Source organism: Phyllostomus hastatus, unplaced genomic scaffold, assembly GCF_019186645.2.
Source record: "Phyllostomus hastatus isolate PE091 unplaced genomic scaffold, TTU_PhHast_1.1 phas_scaffold_501, whole genome shotgun sequence".
In the NCBI taxonomy this organism is placed as follows: Eukaryota; Metazoa; Chordata; class Mammalia; order Chiroptera; family Phyllostomidae; genus Phyllostomus; species Phyllostomus hastatus.
The window spans coordinates 2,154,738-2,172,999 of NW_025334033.1; the positions used below are offsets into that span (position 1 = coordinate 2,154,738).

Below are 18,262 nucleotides of genomic sequence, written 5' to 3' on the forward strand. Positions count from 1 at the left end.
CATTAACAGTGACTCATAATTAAGAGTAGGAAGAGCAGGAACTAAAAATTATGACCAACTCACAACACTGCTGATGCAGTTTCAGAAAGCATCCTGTCTGAAAATTGTAGGAATCCTAACTATCTGTCTCTGCTCATTGATTGTGGGAGCTCAGCACACTGCCAAGCGCTGTATGGCTGCCAGCCCTCCTCGTGAAATTCTCATTTGGAGGCTTCAGTAAACCAAGACCAACCTATATATTAGGCACGGTAGGCACAGTGCCTAGGATCCTAGGGTCCAGGATACTTTTAGGAGCCCACAAATATGTCTTAATTTCTTTTAAAATAAAAAGGCAATAAATAAAACAATAACAAATATACAATAATGAATCTGCCTGCATTATATTTGCCTTTATACCAATGCAGTCTTAAAATAGAATTGAATTCTGTGTGTGTGTGTGTGTGTGTGTGTAAGAAAACTTAGGTTTTTCACAGAATTTGGTGGGATTTGAATTTAGAGTAAATTGAAGAAAGTGAAGTCTTCCCATTGTAATTTATTTTTGCAAGACATTAAGGCAAATTAGATGCCTCTTGTACTCCTTTTGAGATGGGTAGATGACACATTCATTTCAGGAAACTTCCATAGAGAACTTCAGACAGCCAAACCAGATATCCTAGTGGATGAAAGGCATTTTTAGATATTAAGGGAATTGGCTCCAGTTTACTTGAGTAAAAAGGATTAGCTTATCTCAAAACTCTTTGAGAAAACTCACAGGGCAAAAATCATAAATAAAAAGCAGGGTATCTGGGGGTTAGCACAGCTGAGGTTTCCCAAGCAGTGTGCTAGTATTATAGACATACCTCATTTTATTGCAATCATAGATGTTGCATTTTAAAATAAAGATCACAACTCACTTTATGGTGATACTGGATTTTGGTGATATGAAACTGAACCTGTTACATCTCCAAGGTATGCCTGTACTCTACTTTTAAAAAAGCCAAACCCACTGACTTAATGTAAGAGAACTGGCTAACGGTATGATTCTCATTCCTTTGTAGTCATACCTTATAACCAACTCTCTCTTCTATGACAATCATTTTATGAAGAATAGCTTGAAAAGTACCATGACCCTGAGAGATGCTGACAAGCAGAATACTGAGGTGAAGAAAAAGACCAAAATCATAATCAAAGATGCCACTTTAAGTGATCGCAAAAACTCTACAGTTGTTTTTAGGCTGATTCAAATTTTAGGAGTTCAAAGTAAATTCTATTATATACTTTTTATCAATTTTAACTTCTTCCCTTATTTTTTATTTATTGATTTGAGAGATTTCTTGTTCCACTTATTCATGCATTCATTGGTTGCTTCGTGTAAGTATCCTGACCAGAGATTGAACCTTTAACCTTGGCATATTGGGACAACACTCTAACCAACTGAGCTACCTGGTTAAGGCCCTCTCTTTATTTTTAAGAATAGCTTTATATTTGTATAAAAACATCACAAATATCAGAAAAATCATTAAAAAACACAAAATAAATATTATCTGTAAAACCCAGAGTGAACCTCTGTTGGTATACTCCAACCTTCATAAAAATTCCATGTTGTTTTTTTAAGTGTCATCTCTGTTCCTATCCTGGCTCACCCCCTTGTGGCCATGATATGAAGAAGCCATGAGCCTGGCAGCAAAAAAGGAAGAGCGAGAGAAGCAAAGGGTGTGGATCATAAACTGGTCACCTCTCACTTGAATGGTATTTTCCATAATTGAGATAAATAGGTCTGCTTGAAATCTATATGGGTCAGCGTCTTGGCAGGAAATAGATGGGAGACTTGAGGGGGTGGATTGTAAATTATCCCTTTATTAGACTTTTTGTAGAAGTATGGGTAGGGTAAGGGAACAAAAAGGGATGTCCTATTCATCCCTCCTGTTGGCTGAACCCAACTGGAAGCACCCAGAGGACAAAGGAACCAAATTTTTCCAATTTTTCAAGGTCCAGCCTTCCAGGGCACAAAGCAGTGACGAGCAGAAAATGGACCTGGCTGAGCAAACACAGCAGGTTCAGTACAAAATCTTTGTAACATATTTCATTACCATTACAGTTTCTTTTATAAGACAGGAGTCCAAGGGATACATTCTGAAATAACTTTTGCATAATTTGGCATTGAATATTTGTGCAATTCTGTGATCTACTTGGAAAAAAGCCCATATAAATAACAAAACTTCACACTACCTGAAAACATTGCTGAGGCTTCTCTCCTTTATTTAATGACTGTGGAGATATATGTCTGGCATTTTAGGGTTGCAAAACATTGGATACTTTGGTATTAGACTGACAAGAAAATAGGGGGGAAAAGAGATGCAGATATGGGGACACAAAGAGCTCAGCTGAGGTTTGCTGCTGGTCCTCTTCCACTCCCTGCCCCACATAAAAAGTAAACTTCTCAGCTCCTGCTTGGGCTATTGAGACCAACACTGATTATTAGGTTAAACACGTGTCGAAGCCACCAGGAGAGCAGGGTCACCAAAAATATGTGAAGAAAAAATCAGAAAATTTCGGGTTGAAGCTATTAATATTTCAGCATATTTTTAAGTTTAATATCACTTTAGAGAAGTGAAATTTTATTTCATACTTTAGCATAGTTATGACGATTGTTCGTGGCGGAAAGAGTTACAGGCCTGATAATCTTTTACAGCAGATCTCCTTCTTTCAAAGATCAAATGCGAAGAAATGGCAATCTTGAAAAGACTTAGGGAACGTACACCTAAGAAGCAGTTGCTGATGATCAGAATAGAGTGCCCACCCCTCGCCCACACCTCCAGCCAGGGGTTCAGAATACTTGGCTCTTTTATCTTTTTCTCAATTTGTGTTATTCTCCCATGAGAGGCCAATTCTAAGACTGCCAGGGCAAAACATGCATTTCCCTTAATAATCTTGATTAGGGATTTGCAGTAGAGAGGACAATGTTTAACGCCAACAGAAACCCCCGGCAAATCATTTTCATTTTTATCATCAAGAAAATGACTCTGAAATCTCGGCGTAGCCCCATTATCAACAACGCTGTTGTTATGCTCACCACAAAGCATTCAAAATAGGAGCGATGGTGTGGTGTCAGATGAATGTCCTCCAACTCGTCCCCTTTTCACCAGAGGCAACCCTTCGTAAATACGTACGTGTTTTTCCAGCTATTTTCTCTGTACAGACATTATCTCCTTTGAACATACAAACGGGAGCCTTTTCATATACATCTTCCTTTAAACGTTTTCTTCTGTGCCTGACTACCAGAGCCCTAGTATCACTTGCAGACACTGCTGCAGATCCTTGTCCATTTCAGTCCAACCTTTGACTCCCTCGAGGTCCTCGACCTCGGTGGTTGCCACAGCAACACACACTTTGGGTTTTGTGGGCGGCCCCTTTCACTAGACGCGCCCCTCAGACTGCCTTCCAAATCCGAGCGCGAGGAACTGCCGCCTCATTTCCGCCACGCAAGTCGACGGGCCCAACAATCCCGTCATCGGGTTTGAGCCCGCAAATCGCGCCAGAGCCGGACGCGCGGTGATGACGTCGGCCGGCGGCGGCGGCGCCTGGGAGACTGGGAGGGCTTCTGGGGCAGCTGGCCCGACCGCTGAGAGCTGCTGTCATGGCGGCCGCTCCGTGGGGCCCCTTCTTCGTCCTGCTGCTGCTGCTAGCAGGGAAAATTCACAGCTCGGAGGTCCACGGGGCTTCTGCGGACGGGTCGGGGGGCATTGGGGTTGGCATAGGAGACCGCTTCAAGATTGAGGGGCGTGCGGTTGTTCCAGGAGTGAAGCCTCAGGACTGGATCTCGGCGGCCCGAGTGCTGGTAGACGGAGAAGAGCACGTCGGCTTCCTTAAGTGAGTATCCTGAGGAACGCGGGAGAACGGTTGGGATGGAAGCCGGAGGGGAAGTACCCCCGGGAGAACTAAGTGTCAAGAGCTGCCGACGTCGCAGTCGGAGAATGAAGGGGCAGGTGCCGCTAGCCGTCTGTGCCGGGAGACTTTGGGAGGCTGTCGGAAGCTTTCCCCTTCCCAGTCTCGCACCTCAGAAATGAGGATAGCAGGTGCTTGCCCGAGGGCCGGAGGAGGTGGGGTCAGCTACCTTCAACTCCGTGATGGCCCTGTATGGGGACGACCACTTATGGGCTCTGGGGACAGATGGACCCCTCATTTGTCTCTTGCTGAATTCTTTCATTTGCATCTCATTTGGTTTCCCTGGAATCTGGCCGGTTATTGTTATTTATTTTTTTCCACTCATTGCAGTCTTTTCGTAGCTTGATGTTGTGTAGAAAGATGGTAAGCAAATGGGGAATTCTGAAAGCCCAAAGGGCTTCTGGTGATGACATAGACTGGGAGACTAATGCTGCTTCTAAAATTAATAGGCCCTGAAGTCCCTGATCAAAGCACCCTTTTCGCCTCTAGGTGGAATTGTTGCTCGTTTTTGCACTTGACTTCATCGAGGGATTTGCAACGTTACACTTGGCATTTATGTGGGACTAGGGCTTCACTGGGATTGCTTACGCGCTTCTGTCCTCTCTAGCTGTTAGTAGAAACGGGGATTTCAAACTGTATTAAAAGTCGTGTTGAATTTATTAGCACTCTCATTTTGTGGCAGCCTCCTTTTCAGATGTTTAGACACGTGTGGTGTTTTAAATCTTTCAATCACTGCTTGGAAAATGAAACTACGAACTGAAAAAATATTTGGGGAAGGAGTGTTTTTCTGGTGGGTTTGTGCACCAGCAATCTGTGTCTGAGAACCAGACCACTTAAACGTTGACATTTAGTTCTAAATTTGATTTGCAAATATTCACATCATCCAGATGTCTTTGAATGAGGATTTCAACCTCAGATTTATAAACAATGACAAGAAGCTTACAACCATGATTTTAATGTTATCTGTCTAATTAAAGATCTGGCATTAGGGAATTCTTTATGTTTAATCTAGTTAACAGTGTTTTAATGATAAAGCTTTCATTAAGTTTTGGAAAATTAGTCTTACTTGACCATTTGCCCTTTTATTTCCTGAAGTACACAATTCTTTTAAAAAGCATTTATTATTTTTATTTAAAAATAATAGATCTAAGTAATATGTATGTTGAAGAAAATATAATAAAATAGAGACAACAACTCAACATTTTCTTTTATCTTTCCTAGCCTTTCTTGGAATCGTGATCTATATTTTTAGTAAAATACAGTATATATCCTTTGTAACCTGCTTTTTTTGCTTAATATTTTGTGAGTAGTTCCTGATGCCATTTCATGTTTTTCCATTTGCATGTAGAAAGATTGATTAAGAATGAATATAAGGAGTTTGTCCTGCCAAACTTGTTGGAAGAGGGATAGGCAATTTGTCTTGTGCCTGTTATGCATAAATAGTGTGCAGTTTTGATTCCTGTTTGTGCCTATTGGAAGTTGCTTGGGGCTTGGTTAAGGGGAATGAAGGAAGTTTGGCCTTAGGACTCCTCATGCCACTTCTCATTTTTATCACTGCATATATAAATAAACCTTTAACCAGTCCTCTGTTTTTAGACATTTAGGTGGTTTTCAGTTTTTGATATAGGAAGATTACGTACTGTATCTTTATGAATGTTTTATTATGGAAAATTACAGACATAAGCTAAAATAAACAATTAGTGAATCCTTAGATACTAATCACAGTCTACTGTTTTGTTTCATTTCTCTTCTATACCTCATTTATTTTTTCTAGGCTATTGAAATATCCCAAAGATATTATTTCACTTGTAAAAATGTAATTATGTATGCCTAGAAGATAAAGTTTTAGAAAATAATACAATACCATTATTGATTCAACAAAATTTATATTGTAACATCATCTAATACCCAGTCCATTTGTTTCCCCACTTATCTTTTTTTTTCTTTAAAAATTATTGTTATTTTTATTTATTTTTTAAAGATTTTATTTGTTTATTTTTTAAAGAGAGAAGGGAGAAAGAGAGAGAGAGAAACATCAATGTGCGGTTGCTGGGGGTCATGGCCTGCAACCCAGGCATGTACCCCGACTGGGAATCGAACCTGGGACACTTTGGTTCGCAGCCCGGGCTCAATCCACTGAGCTACGCCAGCCAGGGCTCCCCACTTATCTTAAAAATGCTTTTATGTAATTGTTCTTTCAAAATATGGTCCAACAAGGCCTTATATATTGTTGAGTACAGTTTTAAAGCCAAGTTTTAAAATGTCATTATAAAGTTTGTGTCATCTTTCTAAAGTAAAATATTTACCTTAGGATGAAAAATCTATTTGCATTTTCTATAGGCAGTTGGTTCTGCTATTATTTATGTTACACAGTCATTAGTTTAATTCTGTATTTGTTGTGGACCTAGAAAAATATTTTGAAATGTATTCAGTTAGGGCTCCATCAAGAAACAGAAGATACAGACAAATTAGATAATTTGAAGAAAGGTGTTTTTTCAATATAGTTTATTGATTATGCTATTACAGTTGTCCCATTTTCCCTTCACTCCCCTCCACCCTGCACACCCTCTCCCACCTACATTCCCCCCCTTTAGTTCATGTCCATGGGTTGTACATATAAGTTCTTTAGCTTGTACATTCCCCATACTACTCTTACCCTCCCCCTATTTTCTACCTACCATCTATCCTACTTATTCTCTGTACCTTTTCTCCCTCTCTCCTCCTCGCACTCCCCTATTGCTAACCCTCCATGTGATCTCCATTTCTATGGTTCTGTTCCTGTTCTAGTTGTTTGCTTAGTTTGTTTTTGTTTTAGATGTGGTTGTTAATAATTGTGAGTTTGCTGTCATTTTACTGAACTCAAGGAAAGTTTAATGAAAAGATTAAATAGTGTAATCATGGTGTTGGGGAGCAACCAGATTGCATAATACCCTAAAGTTTACAACCTCAAGTCTATTATCAACTTTAAGCCTGAAGGGAGGAAGCTAGAAGGGAAGAAAAGACCGTGTGAGGAGGAACTATGTGCCTTGATGCCACCAGTCAGAGGTGGCCTCTTGAAGAGAGAAATTGGGGAGAAGATGCTAAGCGTGTTTTCTTCCCTTCCTCCAGTGTGCAGAGAGAAGGATGGGGGAGAGGGGTCTGAAGGGCAAATGGAAGACATCTAGCTCAGGAATAAAATTAACTCGATGTTTACATTTCAATTCTCTTTTAGTTAAGTGTGTGCTTTGAAGTAGCAGGGAATACTTACCCTTACTCTTTTAATAAATATTGTGGATATGGCAGGAATCAGTTATTCCTTTAATAGTGAAAGAGCCAAATAATAAGAAGCATCATTTGAAAATATTATTATGATACTGGGAGTTCTCTGATAAAGTTGTTCTTTTTAGAATCAATCATTTGTTTTCCTGAAACAGAAACTTCTTTTTCCTTAGAATGGCAGTTTCTCATTCATTATCAGAGCATTAACTTTGATCTGTGAACATGTAATTATCAGCTCTTAATGGGATGGTTTTCTAAGCCCAGAAAGTTTATGACAAAGCAGGTAGGAAAAGATTAATGGTTTTAACTACAAAAACAGGAAGAAAGAACCACAAAGTGCAAATTAAAACTATTTTAAAAAGCCATTTTAATTTAGAAATCGTTGGAGGGGATTGGCAAAATTGGAACCACTAATGTTGTAGTAATAATGTATATTGATAACTTTCCTTGAATAAAGACATGGCTTCCAAATAGAAACTGCTCCTGACACCTGTTATCTCTGTTCCACAGAGGGAGCAGAAGTAGTTCTGTGTCAGGGCTCTCTGCCACTGTGAAGTGTCTAGGGTGTTTTCAGAACCCATTCAGTATAATTATGGAAGCTGAAGAATGAGACAACTCTTGCTAGTCTGGGGTGTTTTTTTTGTTGTTGTTGTTGTTTTGCTAATTGCTCTGAGTGTCATTCTTGGAATTCATTGGGTATTAACAGATGATCTAAAACATAAGAAAAGGATACACTATTAATCAGTAGTGACTAAATAAGATTTTCATTTTTCTAGGACAGATGGGAGTTTTGTGGTTCATGACATACCCTCTGGATCCTATGTAGTGGAAGTTATATCTCCTGCTTATAGGTTTGATCCCATCAGAGTGGACATTACTTCAAAAGGAAAAATGAGGTGAGAGCAACTGATTTAATTTTCACTGAAGTCTGGGCTACTATATACCTCATTCTATATTACTTTCAGAATTTACAATTAAGGTTGAAAATGTTCTCATTTAAACTATAGGTATTCCTTCAAACACTTAAAACATCTTTATATTGTTTTATTCTGAGGATTGATAATATTGTAAAGTTGAACTTTCTTCTACTCTAGCTTAAAATTTACTTTAAAGCTCCTAATCTAATTATATAGGGAAGACGTAAGATTACTTACTATCCAAGCAAAAGCACTGTGGCTCCGGCCAGGTGGCTCAGTTGTTTAGAGCATCATCCTGGTCACCGAAAGGTTGCAGGTTCCATCAGGGCACATACCTAAGTTGTGGGTTTGTTCCCCAGTTGGGATGCATATGGAGACAACAGATCAATGTTTCTCACATCAATGTCTGTCTGTCTGTCTCTCCCTCCCCCCTCCCCTACCTCTCTAAAGTTAATAAACATATCCTCGGTTAAGGATTTTAAAAAAAAGTGCTGTGAAAGTTATAATTGAAATGTGAATAAAGTTGGAAATAATTTAACTTTCTAAATTGGAAATGTTATTTATTACTTGTTTTTAATTGAAATAGTTTGATGATGCCCCTTAGTGCCCATTTGATAATATGTTGACCTAGAAACTTTATAGTTCTTCCTTTGTGGAATATTTAATATGCAATGGAAATTTAATATTTCTTGGGAAAATAATAGATTACATTGTAGAGTTTATGTCGAAGTAAGTAAACATCATGATAAGAAAAAGGAAAGTACAGCATTAGAGCCTGGCAGACTAGGAGAAAATTTCAGAATTTGTAAGTAGATGTTGCGATTTGAATTTGAGGTGAAAAGAATTTTGGATTAATTCAGGCTCTGAGTATGGAATACTATAGACACATTTGCAGTTGGAACCAGTTGTGTAGATACCCACGGTGTTCAGATGCAGCCTTTTGTTATAACCTCCAGTTTATTTATTTGTTTATTTTGTTATTGTCTGCTGCCAATAGTATTCTTTTTGTTCTAATCTCTCCAGGAAGTATAGGAAGCAGTTTTACATATTTATGTGTTCCAGCTTTACTGAGGTATAATTAACAAATATGAAACAGTTTTGAATGGTAATGTGTCTTCTTTTTTTGAGCTACCACAAAATTATTCCATGTTGCTATAATAAAGCACAAGCCATGCAATGGCAAAAATAATTTTGGGGTTGGAGGAGCTGTGTTTTACTGACATTTTCAGTATGTGCCAAGCCTATTCAGGTTGATCAAATTGAGTTGACATTATAAGAAATATGTTCACTTAGTACCATAATATTTGTAGTTGAGTTAGTGTTTACTCCTAAAATGTTTTACTTCTCTCTTTGCTTTCTGTTAGTATTGGAAGTTTTTAAAGTATCATATGTAATTCAAATAGGGTAACACATAAAGCTGTCTTATCCTTTACATCACCCGAATATCAGTCTGTTTTTATGACCAGCTCCTACCGAGGGACATGTAGGATTTTCTTTCTCCTTCCTTAGCATGTATAATGAACAGAGACGGTGATTCTGTAGTCATTTAAATTCTTAATGTTATCATGAAACCAGTACCATGATGTCACTAAAAGTACATTCTTTGGAAACAAATTACTTTTTCTCTTTCTGAAGTTTAGAGCAAGGGTGAAGCTTGAATTGAAGCTAATACCTTACAAATATGTTTATAAGTAATCCTTGATGGACTAAATGGATTGCTTCAAAGTACATGAACCTTATGTGGTATCGACTTTCTCATGTCTTTTTAGAGACAAAGATTTTTAAAAAAATGTACAGGTGAAATTCTAGTATGGAAATCTAAAACTTAAAGGACTTAAGTCCTTTAAGAGGACTTAATGACTGTACACATTTTGAATTGCAGGGTTGGAGATGGGGGATATGTAGATTATAGTATATATTACAGACAGGTTAAATTTTTTAAAAATTTCAAACACTGAGTACTGGAGGGAATGAGAGTTGTTAAAGGAGGATACTTGTCTATTAAAAACTAATTTATTTTTATTTATTCTCTTACTCTGAATTTTGAATTTGTAGTCTAAGCAAATAGAAATATTTTTCTAAATACAAAGTTTTATTTGCTTTTTTACCTTGGGTAAAGAGTACTTCCTGCTTTAGCACTTAAGGACTGGTGGTAGCAGTGGGATTCATATACTCAGGTCCATTCCTGGTGATTGGATGCCTGAAGCATAGGTAAAAAAAAAACCCAATAATTAATAATTGGGGGTGGGACAGAGTAGAGAACAAGATAGGATTCGTAGAAGATCCTAATGTTCTTGACCAATGTTTTATAAGCATACTTGGTAAGTTAGTTTCAAATATACGTGAAACTTCCATTTCTGACATTTTGGCAGAATGTAAAACCTCAGAAATGCTGGGTAAAATATGTATAGCTATTTTTTTAACTGTGTAGCTTGATTCCAGTCTTGAGTTCTTTCTCTACATTTTGCTAAATATTTTAGATACACAGATAAAACTATTTTGATTAGATTTTCAAGGTCAAAAGTTTAGATACCTGACTATTTGGGGAAAGCTAAAGGTAATTATAAGGCATTGCTATATAGGCAGTTTTTTTAACTAGTAATGTTTTTAGTAGAATTATTGATGCCTTTTTTCATGTTGCTTTATCAGAGCAAGATACGTGAATTACATCAAAACATCAGAAGTGGTTAGATTGCCCTATCCTCTCCAAATGAAATCTTCAGGTCCACCTTCTTACTTTATTAAAAGGGAATCGTGGGGCTGGACAGACTTTCTCATGAACCCGATGGTATGTATCAGGCTATAATAAAGTAGCATTACTAATCTCTAATTTGCTTCTAGGTGTTGAAAACTTTTAACCCCTGTGAGATAGCTGAAGTCAGATTGTTGGATGAAAGGATAATTGTGAATAATTTGTGGATTTCAAGAAAATAGTGTTTTAGGAATATATAAGGAAAAGAATACAGTGAGAGTTAACATGGCAGATTTGACATTGAAATGTGTGACACAAATTGGATAAATACTTATTTATGATGAAATGTTTTAAAATTCAAGTAGAGTAAGAATATGTGGTAAGTCTGTGGGAGCTGTCTCCTATTCCGTGCTACCTACGTTTTAGTCCATTGATGAGTGTGCCATCATTTATTAACCAGCCCTTTATTGATGTTATCATTAAGGTTTTTTCTTCCTTTTTGGCATGTATATTGAGCAAAGAACTTATTCTGTGGTAATTTAAATATTTGGTATTATCATGAGACTGATGTGATGTTTTTTACTAATTAAAAAATACTAATAGAATATATTTGTTAGAAACAAATTGGCTTTTTTTGCTGCTTTTGAAAGTTGAATTATTAAGTTAGAATTGTCTTAAATTTTGTTCATATTCCTTGCTGATACCTATTTAGATCACAAATAGGAATGTTTGGGGCTGTATATCCTTTAGAGAGCAATAAATGAGTACCTAGAATCTCCTATCGGGGTGAAGAAGCAGAAGGGTAGAGTGGACGGGAGAACTCAGCAATGAGACTTCAAAACTTACTAAGAAACATCTTCCATCTTCTTGTTTTTGAAATTCCATGGAAGCATATCCAGTGCTATAAGCTTCTAGGTCATCTTTCGAACTTATCTGCTAAAGCAGTTGCCTAGCGTTACATTGGGGGCTGTAGGGGGTGTACATTAATGAGAAGTACAATACAATGTTTTCTCCAAGAACCGCAGTCATCTGGAAATAGCAGCCCCACTGGCTATCAGGATCACCAATCCCAAAGCCAGACCGCAGACTGAAGAGAGTGAATAGATAGTTCTGTTTGCGAATTATTCATGCTAAATAAAACTGTAAACTGCACAATGGTGGGTGGCACAAATGCAAAGTGAGATGTAAATTCCAAACACACATAGATAAGGCTTTTATGTTCTGCAATAGTCAGACATTTGAGGAGCACCTTGCTATCGACAGGGCTGATTCAGTAGAATTGAGGTAGTTGCTCCTAGTTTTATTTTGTATACAACATTTAAGTTTTTAATTTTATCGTTGGGTATTAGATGCATATTTTGTCCTACTATTAAGTGGGAAGAAATATCTTCTGAATGTCTTCCCCCACAGGTTATGATGATGGTTCTTCCGTTGTTGATATTTGTACTTCTGCCCAAAGTGGTCAACACAAGTGATCCTGAAATGAGACGGGTAAGATGGTTGTCCAGCTGTGAATTTTTGAACCATATTCTGATACTTGGTCCGTCCATTGTGTCTGGGTGGCTCGGGTCTTTCAACTCTATCCTAGTTTCCAAGCCAGATTCATCTAGAAATGGTGTTAATACAATGTTCCTGGCACCTAGTCAGTCATTTCCATTGGAACAGATCAGTTCATTTGGTTGTGCTTGATAAAGGCCTGGGACTCTTCACATAGCTAAAATATTCTACTTAGTACTAGACTGTTTGTGCCTCACTTGTTAGACAATTGAAATGCGTAATAATCCTGGTACACCTAACCCAAATATTTTGCAAAATGATAGTTTCTTATAATCTATTTTTACGAAACTCTTTAGAGTACACACTTGGTTATGTGTTCAGACACATGAAAACGATGTGAATAGACCATGGGAGAAAAATAGAATAGTGGCTTTCAGACTTTGTACCACAAGACTGTGCTGGTTTGGCAAGGGAGAGAGGAGTTGCCAAGGAGGATGCTTTACGTTTAGTGCTTTGTCTCTTTTAAATGTTGGCTTCCATAGTGAATCTGCAATTTTTTAAAAACCATTGTCCATTCTAACACATCAACAAATATCTTCTTAGTTCCAAGTTTTTTCATTATAATTAATGTATTGATGTGTTGACGTCTTTTCATTACTGAAAAATATTTACTAATCAATTTCTAGGTTCTGGGTACCAGGGAATATGCAGATGAATAATTATATCACCCTTGTCCTCAGCAAGCTCATAATCCAGTTAAATGTAGGGATAGAACGGATTTATAAAAGATTCTTGTTGCCATGAGGGGAGTGTGTATATGTGTGTGCAGAGGTGTGTTTTAAATAGAAAAATAAGGTAAGAATAAAATAAATAAAAATGTTTGCTGAGATAGTAGGTGATAAAGTTCTGTAGAAGGTGAGGCATTTATTCCAAGCTGGAATAGCAGAAAAAGCTTCCTGGAAAAAGAAAGCTTTATGATGTTTCATAATATTTTATTACTAAATCTTGGCATCTCTGCTTCAGTGTTGGCTAGAAAATATACATCCTGTACAGTCCTTTTATCTTTTAAGCCAACTCTCTTTGGCATAAACAGAAGGCAGCATCAGAAGTCACATGAAATTAAAAGTTCATTACTTGCAAAGTGCTTTGTACATGGTAAGCAGTATAAAAAGTTGTTCATTCAAAATTTGCAGAATTGAACAGATTAAAAAATAGAATTGAGCCCTGACTGGTATGGCTCAGTGGGATGGGTGTCATACTGTAAACAGAAAGGTCGCCAGTTCTGTTCCTAGTCAGGGCACAAGCTTGAGTTGTGTGCTAGGTCCCCAGTTGAGGGGATGCGAGAGGCAGCTGATGGATGTTTCTTTGGCATATTGATGTTTCTCTCCCTCTCTCTCCTTCTCTCTGCCTCCCTCCCTCCCTCTCTTCCTCTCTAAAAATCAAGTCTTAAAGAAAATACAGTTGATACATTTTTGCAAGGACTCAAGACCTATTACCATATATATTTAATTCTTTATAAAAATTTTTTGAAGATTTTATTTATTATTTTTAGAGAGGGGGAAACGAGGGAGAAAGAGAGGGAGAGAATATGTCCTTGCCTCTCTCGACCTGGCCTGAAAGCTAGGAATGTTCCCTAGATTGGGAATCAAACCCAGAACCCTTTGGTTTGCAGGCTGGCACTCAGTCCATTGAGCCACTGAGCCACACACAGCCAGGTCTCATTCTTGATTATTAGGGCATGTTAACATATTTATAATGTTCTTTTTTCCTTTTTTTAAAGGCTTTATTATTTTTAGAGAAAGGGAGGGAGAAAGAAGGAGAGAAACATCAATGTGTGGTTGCCCACTGGGGACCTGGCCTGCAACCTAGGCATGTGCCCTGACTGGGAATTGAACCAGTAAAACTTGTTTGAAGGCCAGCGGTCAATCCACTGAGCCACACCCTGGCCGGGGCTATTTGTAATGTTTCTTTTCCTGGCCTCCTTGAAAACCCATGTATAAATTCTACTTTTGGGGAGAAAGCCCAAATTGATACCATAATGATGTTCAATTTTAAGTGACAGATAATATAGTATTTGCTTTTTTTTTTTTAGGTCTGAACTAATACAATTTTAGGTTCGTTTTTGAGATGTCATGTAAAATTCAAATGAAGCAGACATTATATTAATATTGTTGAAGGTGGAACAGTACTTCATGGATTATTGGCTCAATAAGGGGGAGGACAAAAACCTCAAAATAAAAGTGCCAGATCCTTATCCCATCCTGCCAGTGTCTTGTTTGTAGCATTTGTGTTGCTTGCTGTGGATGCTGTAATTGAGGTCACCCAAGCTGTACAGCATAGATTTATTACTAAGGGCCTTAGGACTCAAGTGTTGGGAAAACTGCTGTTACCTTCCAAATTACTCTGATGCCTTGATAGATAAAAATTGATATGCTGGTTGTATTCATCTAAAGAAAGCATGAGTTAAAAAAACACTCATCAAAACAACAAGAAAGCATTTTAATCAGAAAACATAAGATGGCAGGAATATGGTCATATATGTCCATTATCAGAGGAAATGCCTTTTAAAAAAACTTGAACTGAATCAAAGCCTAGGGAAGCATTTATTGGAATTTACTAAGGATCAAACTGCTTAGTGGTAGAAAGGAGGTATGAAACAGGGTTTCTGAAGTGCTCCTGGATATGACATTGCATTCTTGCTTAGAACCAGTGCCTTTTACTTGTTCTACTCCTCTCCTTCTCCCTTAATGGAAGTATTAGTTGTTTAGTGACCCAAAGGGTCCCTCTGCCTTTCATGTCATCATGCTTTGTCTTCCTGCAGGAGATGGAGCAGTCAATGAATATGCTGAATTCCAACCATGAATTGCCTGATGTTTCTGAGTTCATGACAAGACTCTTCTCTTCAAAATCATCTGGCAAGTCTAGCAGCGGCAGCAGTAAAACAGGCAAAAGTGGGGCTGGGAAAAGGAGGTAGTTGGGTGGTCCAGAGCTGGCATTTGCACAAACACGGCAATGCCGGGCGGCATTCAAGTCTTGAGGGAAAACTGTGTGAAGCAACTACTGTAAACTTAAGTCATCCTTAAAGTTGATCTCTTATAACTGTTGTGTGTGATAACCCTTCAGTACATGTTTTGGACTCGGTACACAAGAAAACCCAGCTATCATCCTTTGTGTGAGGTCAATATTGATGTCACTGAATTAATTACAGTGTCCTATAGTAAATGACATTAATAAATTATATGAAGTACTATACTTATGTATATTAAAATGTTTTAACCCAGAGATAAAATTATCTTGTCATTTATTTCCACTTAATGTTTCCTTTGATCCTAAAAGTTTTCTTCTGTCTTTCATTATCTGAGGCTTGAAATTGATCTTTTCTGTTTAAAAAGAAGTGTGTGATAAATTTTACAGCAGTTTGAACCATGGTTTTTTATACAGCCAGATCATTGAAAATGCTCAGCCCTGCCTTGCCATTGAACATACCATGATGATTGAGGTAGAACCATATGTTCCTGATGTACTTTTTTAATTTTTATTATTACAGTTAGTTTCAGAGTATGGATATATGAAATAGAATATGTTATGAATCTTGAAATTGTGGTTACCATCTATGGTAGTCATTATTGAGTGTCAGTATGTGCTGTGTGATTCATGGTAGGATACAGAGATGAATAATTTCCAGTGTCAGTCCTTAACAGAGCTTAACATGAAGAGAGGGAGCACAAACAATAATAGGGAGTGAGTGGCTGGGGGAAGGAAGAACAGTGATAGGAGAGCCTTCCAGAGTCTGAGGACACAGCTTCGTGTAATATTGGTGGTGTGGCACAGGTAGCTTTTCACTTCTTCATCCCTCCCATCCTTGGTTCTCAGAGTGGCTGGAATATAAATTACTACTTTCCAGACAGGAGAGTCTCATAAACTTTATTTAATTAAGTTACAAAAATATCACACTATTCTGATGCATTGTTTTAATTAAAGAGGAACTCTGAGGCTATAGTATTGTTTCCAGTAGAGGGGTCCTGTCCTTTCCTATGCTAAAGAACTCCTCTATTGCTTTTCTTTAGGTAACTAAATCAGCAAAACACAGCAAGAAAGTTTGGTTCCAAAAGTTTATTTTCCCTCTTGGAATAGGTGCCATCAGTCATTTTGAAATGAGGCACATAAGCTTTCTTCTAAGTCCCAGTGCAGGACATTTGTATTAAATATATAAAGGAGGAACTATATCTCTGTTGGTATTAAAACACTTAAGTAGTTACCAGACTGATTACATGATGCATGATTAAGGTATATAAACTGGTTAATGTGAGAAGTAGGTCTTTTAATATAAAATAATTTATTGAAAATAAAATATTAGAACACTAGTTCAGTGAAAGTTATAATTTAAAGGAGACAGAATAAAGAGTCAGTTTGTATAACCAGAAGTCACTTTGAAAAATTTCAAAATCTGGATTGTCAAAATTTGTATATGAAATACCTAATGATGAGGAAGTAGCACTTCCAAGGAAATTACCATTTTAAGTGTTCAAGTGTTAATTAAGAAACTATGTGTGGTTATTTTACATACAGTCTAACACCATCTGAATTATAATAATGTACATACATACATACCCCTTATATTACAGAATGTTATTACATCAATTGCATATGAAAATCTCACTGTCTTTGCATGGAACCTTCATCAAATGCTTAGTGTGCTTACAGGTGCAGAAATGATTGTATGTTATTAGAAAATAGGGATTTAGCCCTGGCTGGTGTGGCTCAGGGGGTTGAGCACTGGCCTGCGAACCAAAGGGTTGCTCATTCAATTCCCAGTCAGGGCACATGCCTGGGTTGCCAGCCAGGTCCCTAGTGGGGGACACTCGAGAGGCAACCACTCATTGATGTTTCTCTCCCTCTTTCCCATCCCCTCTCTCTAAAAATAAATAAAATCTTTTAAAAAATAAAGAGAATAGGGATTTAGTGCAAAGAACCTGTTTACCTGCTAACTTGCTTTGTGACTTCTGGCAAGCCACTTTCCCTCTTTGCATCATGTCTTGTTCATTGCATTTCCAGCATTGAGCATGTAGACACCATTAAATGTTTGTTCAGTAAATAAGTCAGCTTCAAGTTTCCTCATCTGTGAATTGAGGATGTGGATTAGACCTGTAAATTCCTTTTCAGATATAAAATTCTACTATACTTTTAACCTACCCTTAAAGTTAGATGGTCAGTGATCAGTGCCAACTTCCTCTTTTCTTGCTTCCTTGGGTTCTTTTTGCTATTCCCCATCTGGAGACAGAATATTATTTTTCTCTTCTTTAGGGCCTTTCTTAGATTCAGTTTACATGTAAGTATCTCCTCTGAAATGTAAGCTCCGGGTTTTAAAATATTTTAAATCTACTAATTTAAATGTGAGTAGTGACTTTGTGCAGAGCAAATCTTTGTTGCTTGTTCTTGATAGGAAGTCCTGAGTGCCCAGGATGCATTAAGAGCACTCAAGTTTTTAAGCAGTTTTAAGCAGTTTTTCTAAGAGTTAAAACCTTGGGATTCACCCCAAGTCTTGTTGACATTGTGAAGACTTGGGATTTTACCTAACCTTCCTAGAGCAGTAAAGTATCTTATTTTCCCCTTCATGTTTCCTTTGACAGGAGGGAAGAAGCAACCATTCAGCAACTTTTCAGTAGTGAGAAGGTTTCAAGATCCCAATGAAGAATGCAAATAATGATAAAAGAAAGCCTTTTCATTTAAGTAGTCACTCAAACTTTCAGAAAGTTTGGAGTTTTTTAAGTGCTCAACCAAGTAAAAGTTTATAAAGTGTTGTTATTAAATGTTGGGAACCACCCTGCCTGGTATCAGAAGCTGTAACCCCCGCCAAGGCTAAGGCTGAGGGAACGACCTTGGACGTAAGCCAGCAAGGAGACAAAAGCTTATCTCCCTGGCAGGAGCACCACTTCTGCTCCTTTTACTTCACCCTGCCTGGCCCCCAATGCTT

The 18,262-nt window shown here is 37.7% G+C and overlaps 1 protein-coding gene across 1 annotated transcript; it reads left to right on the forward strand.

Moving 5' to 3' along the window:
• The first annotated feature begins 3,552 nt into the window (after window positions 1-3,552).
• EMC7 (ER membrane protein complex subunit 7) lies at window positions 3,553-15,577 on the forward strand. The gene is made up of 5 exons (XM_045823942.1): window positions 3,553-3,849; window positions 7,959-8,078; window positions 10,749-10,887; window positions 12,202-12,282; window positions 15,110-15,577. The coding sequence occupies exons 1-5, from the start codon at window positions 3,617-3,619 to the stop codon at window positions 15,260-15,262; spliced, it is 726 nt and encodes a 241-aa protein (XP_045679898.1). The 5' UTR covers window positions 3,553-3,616; the 3' UTR covers window positions 15,263-15,577.
• Window positions 15,578-18,262: the final 2,685 nt, after the last annotated feature.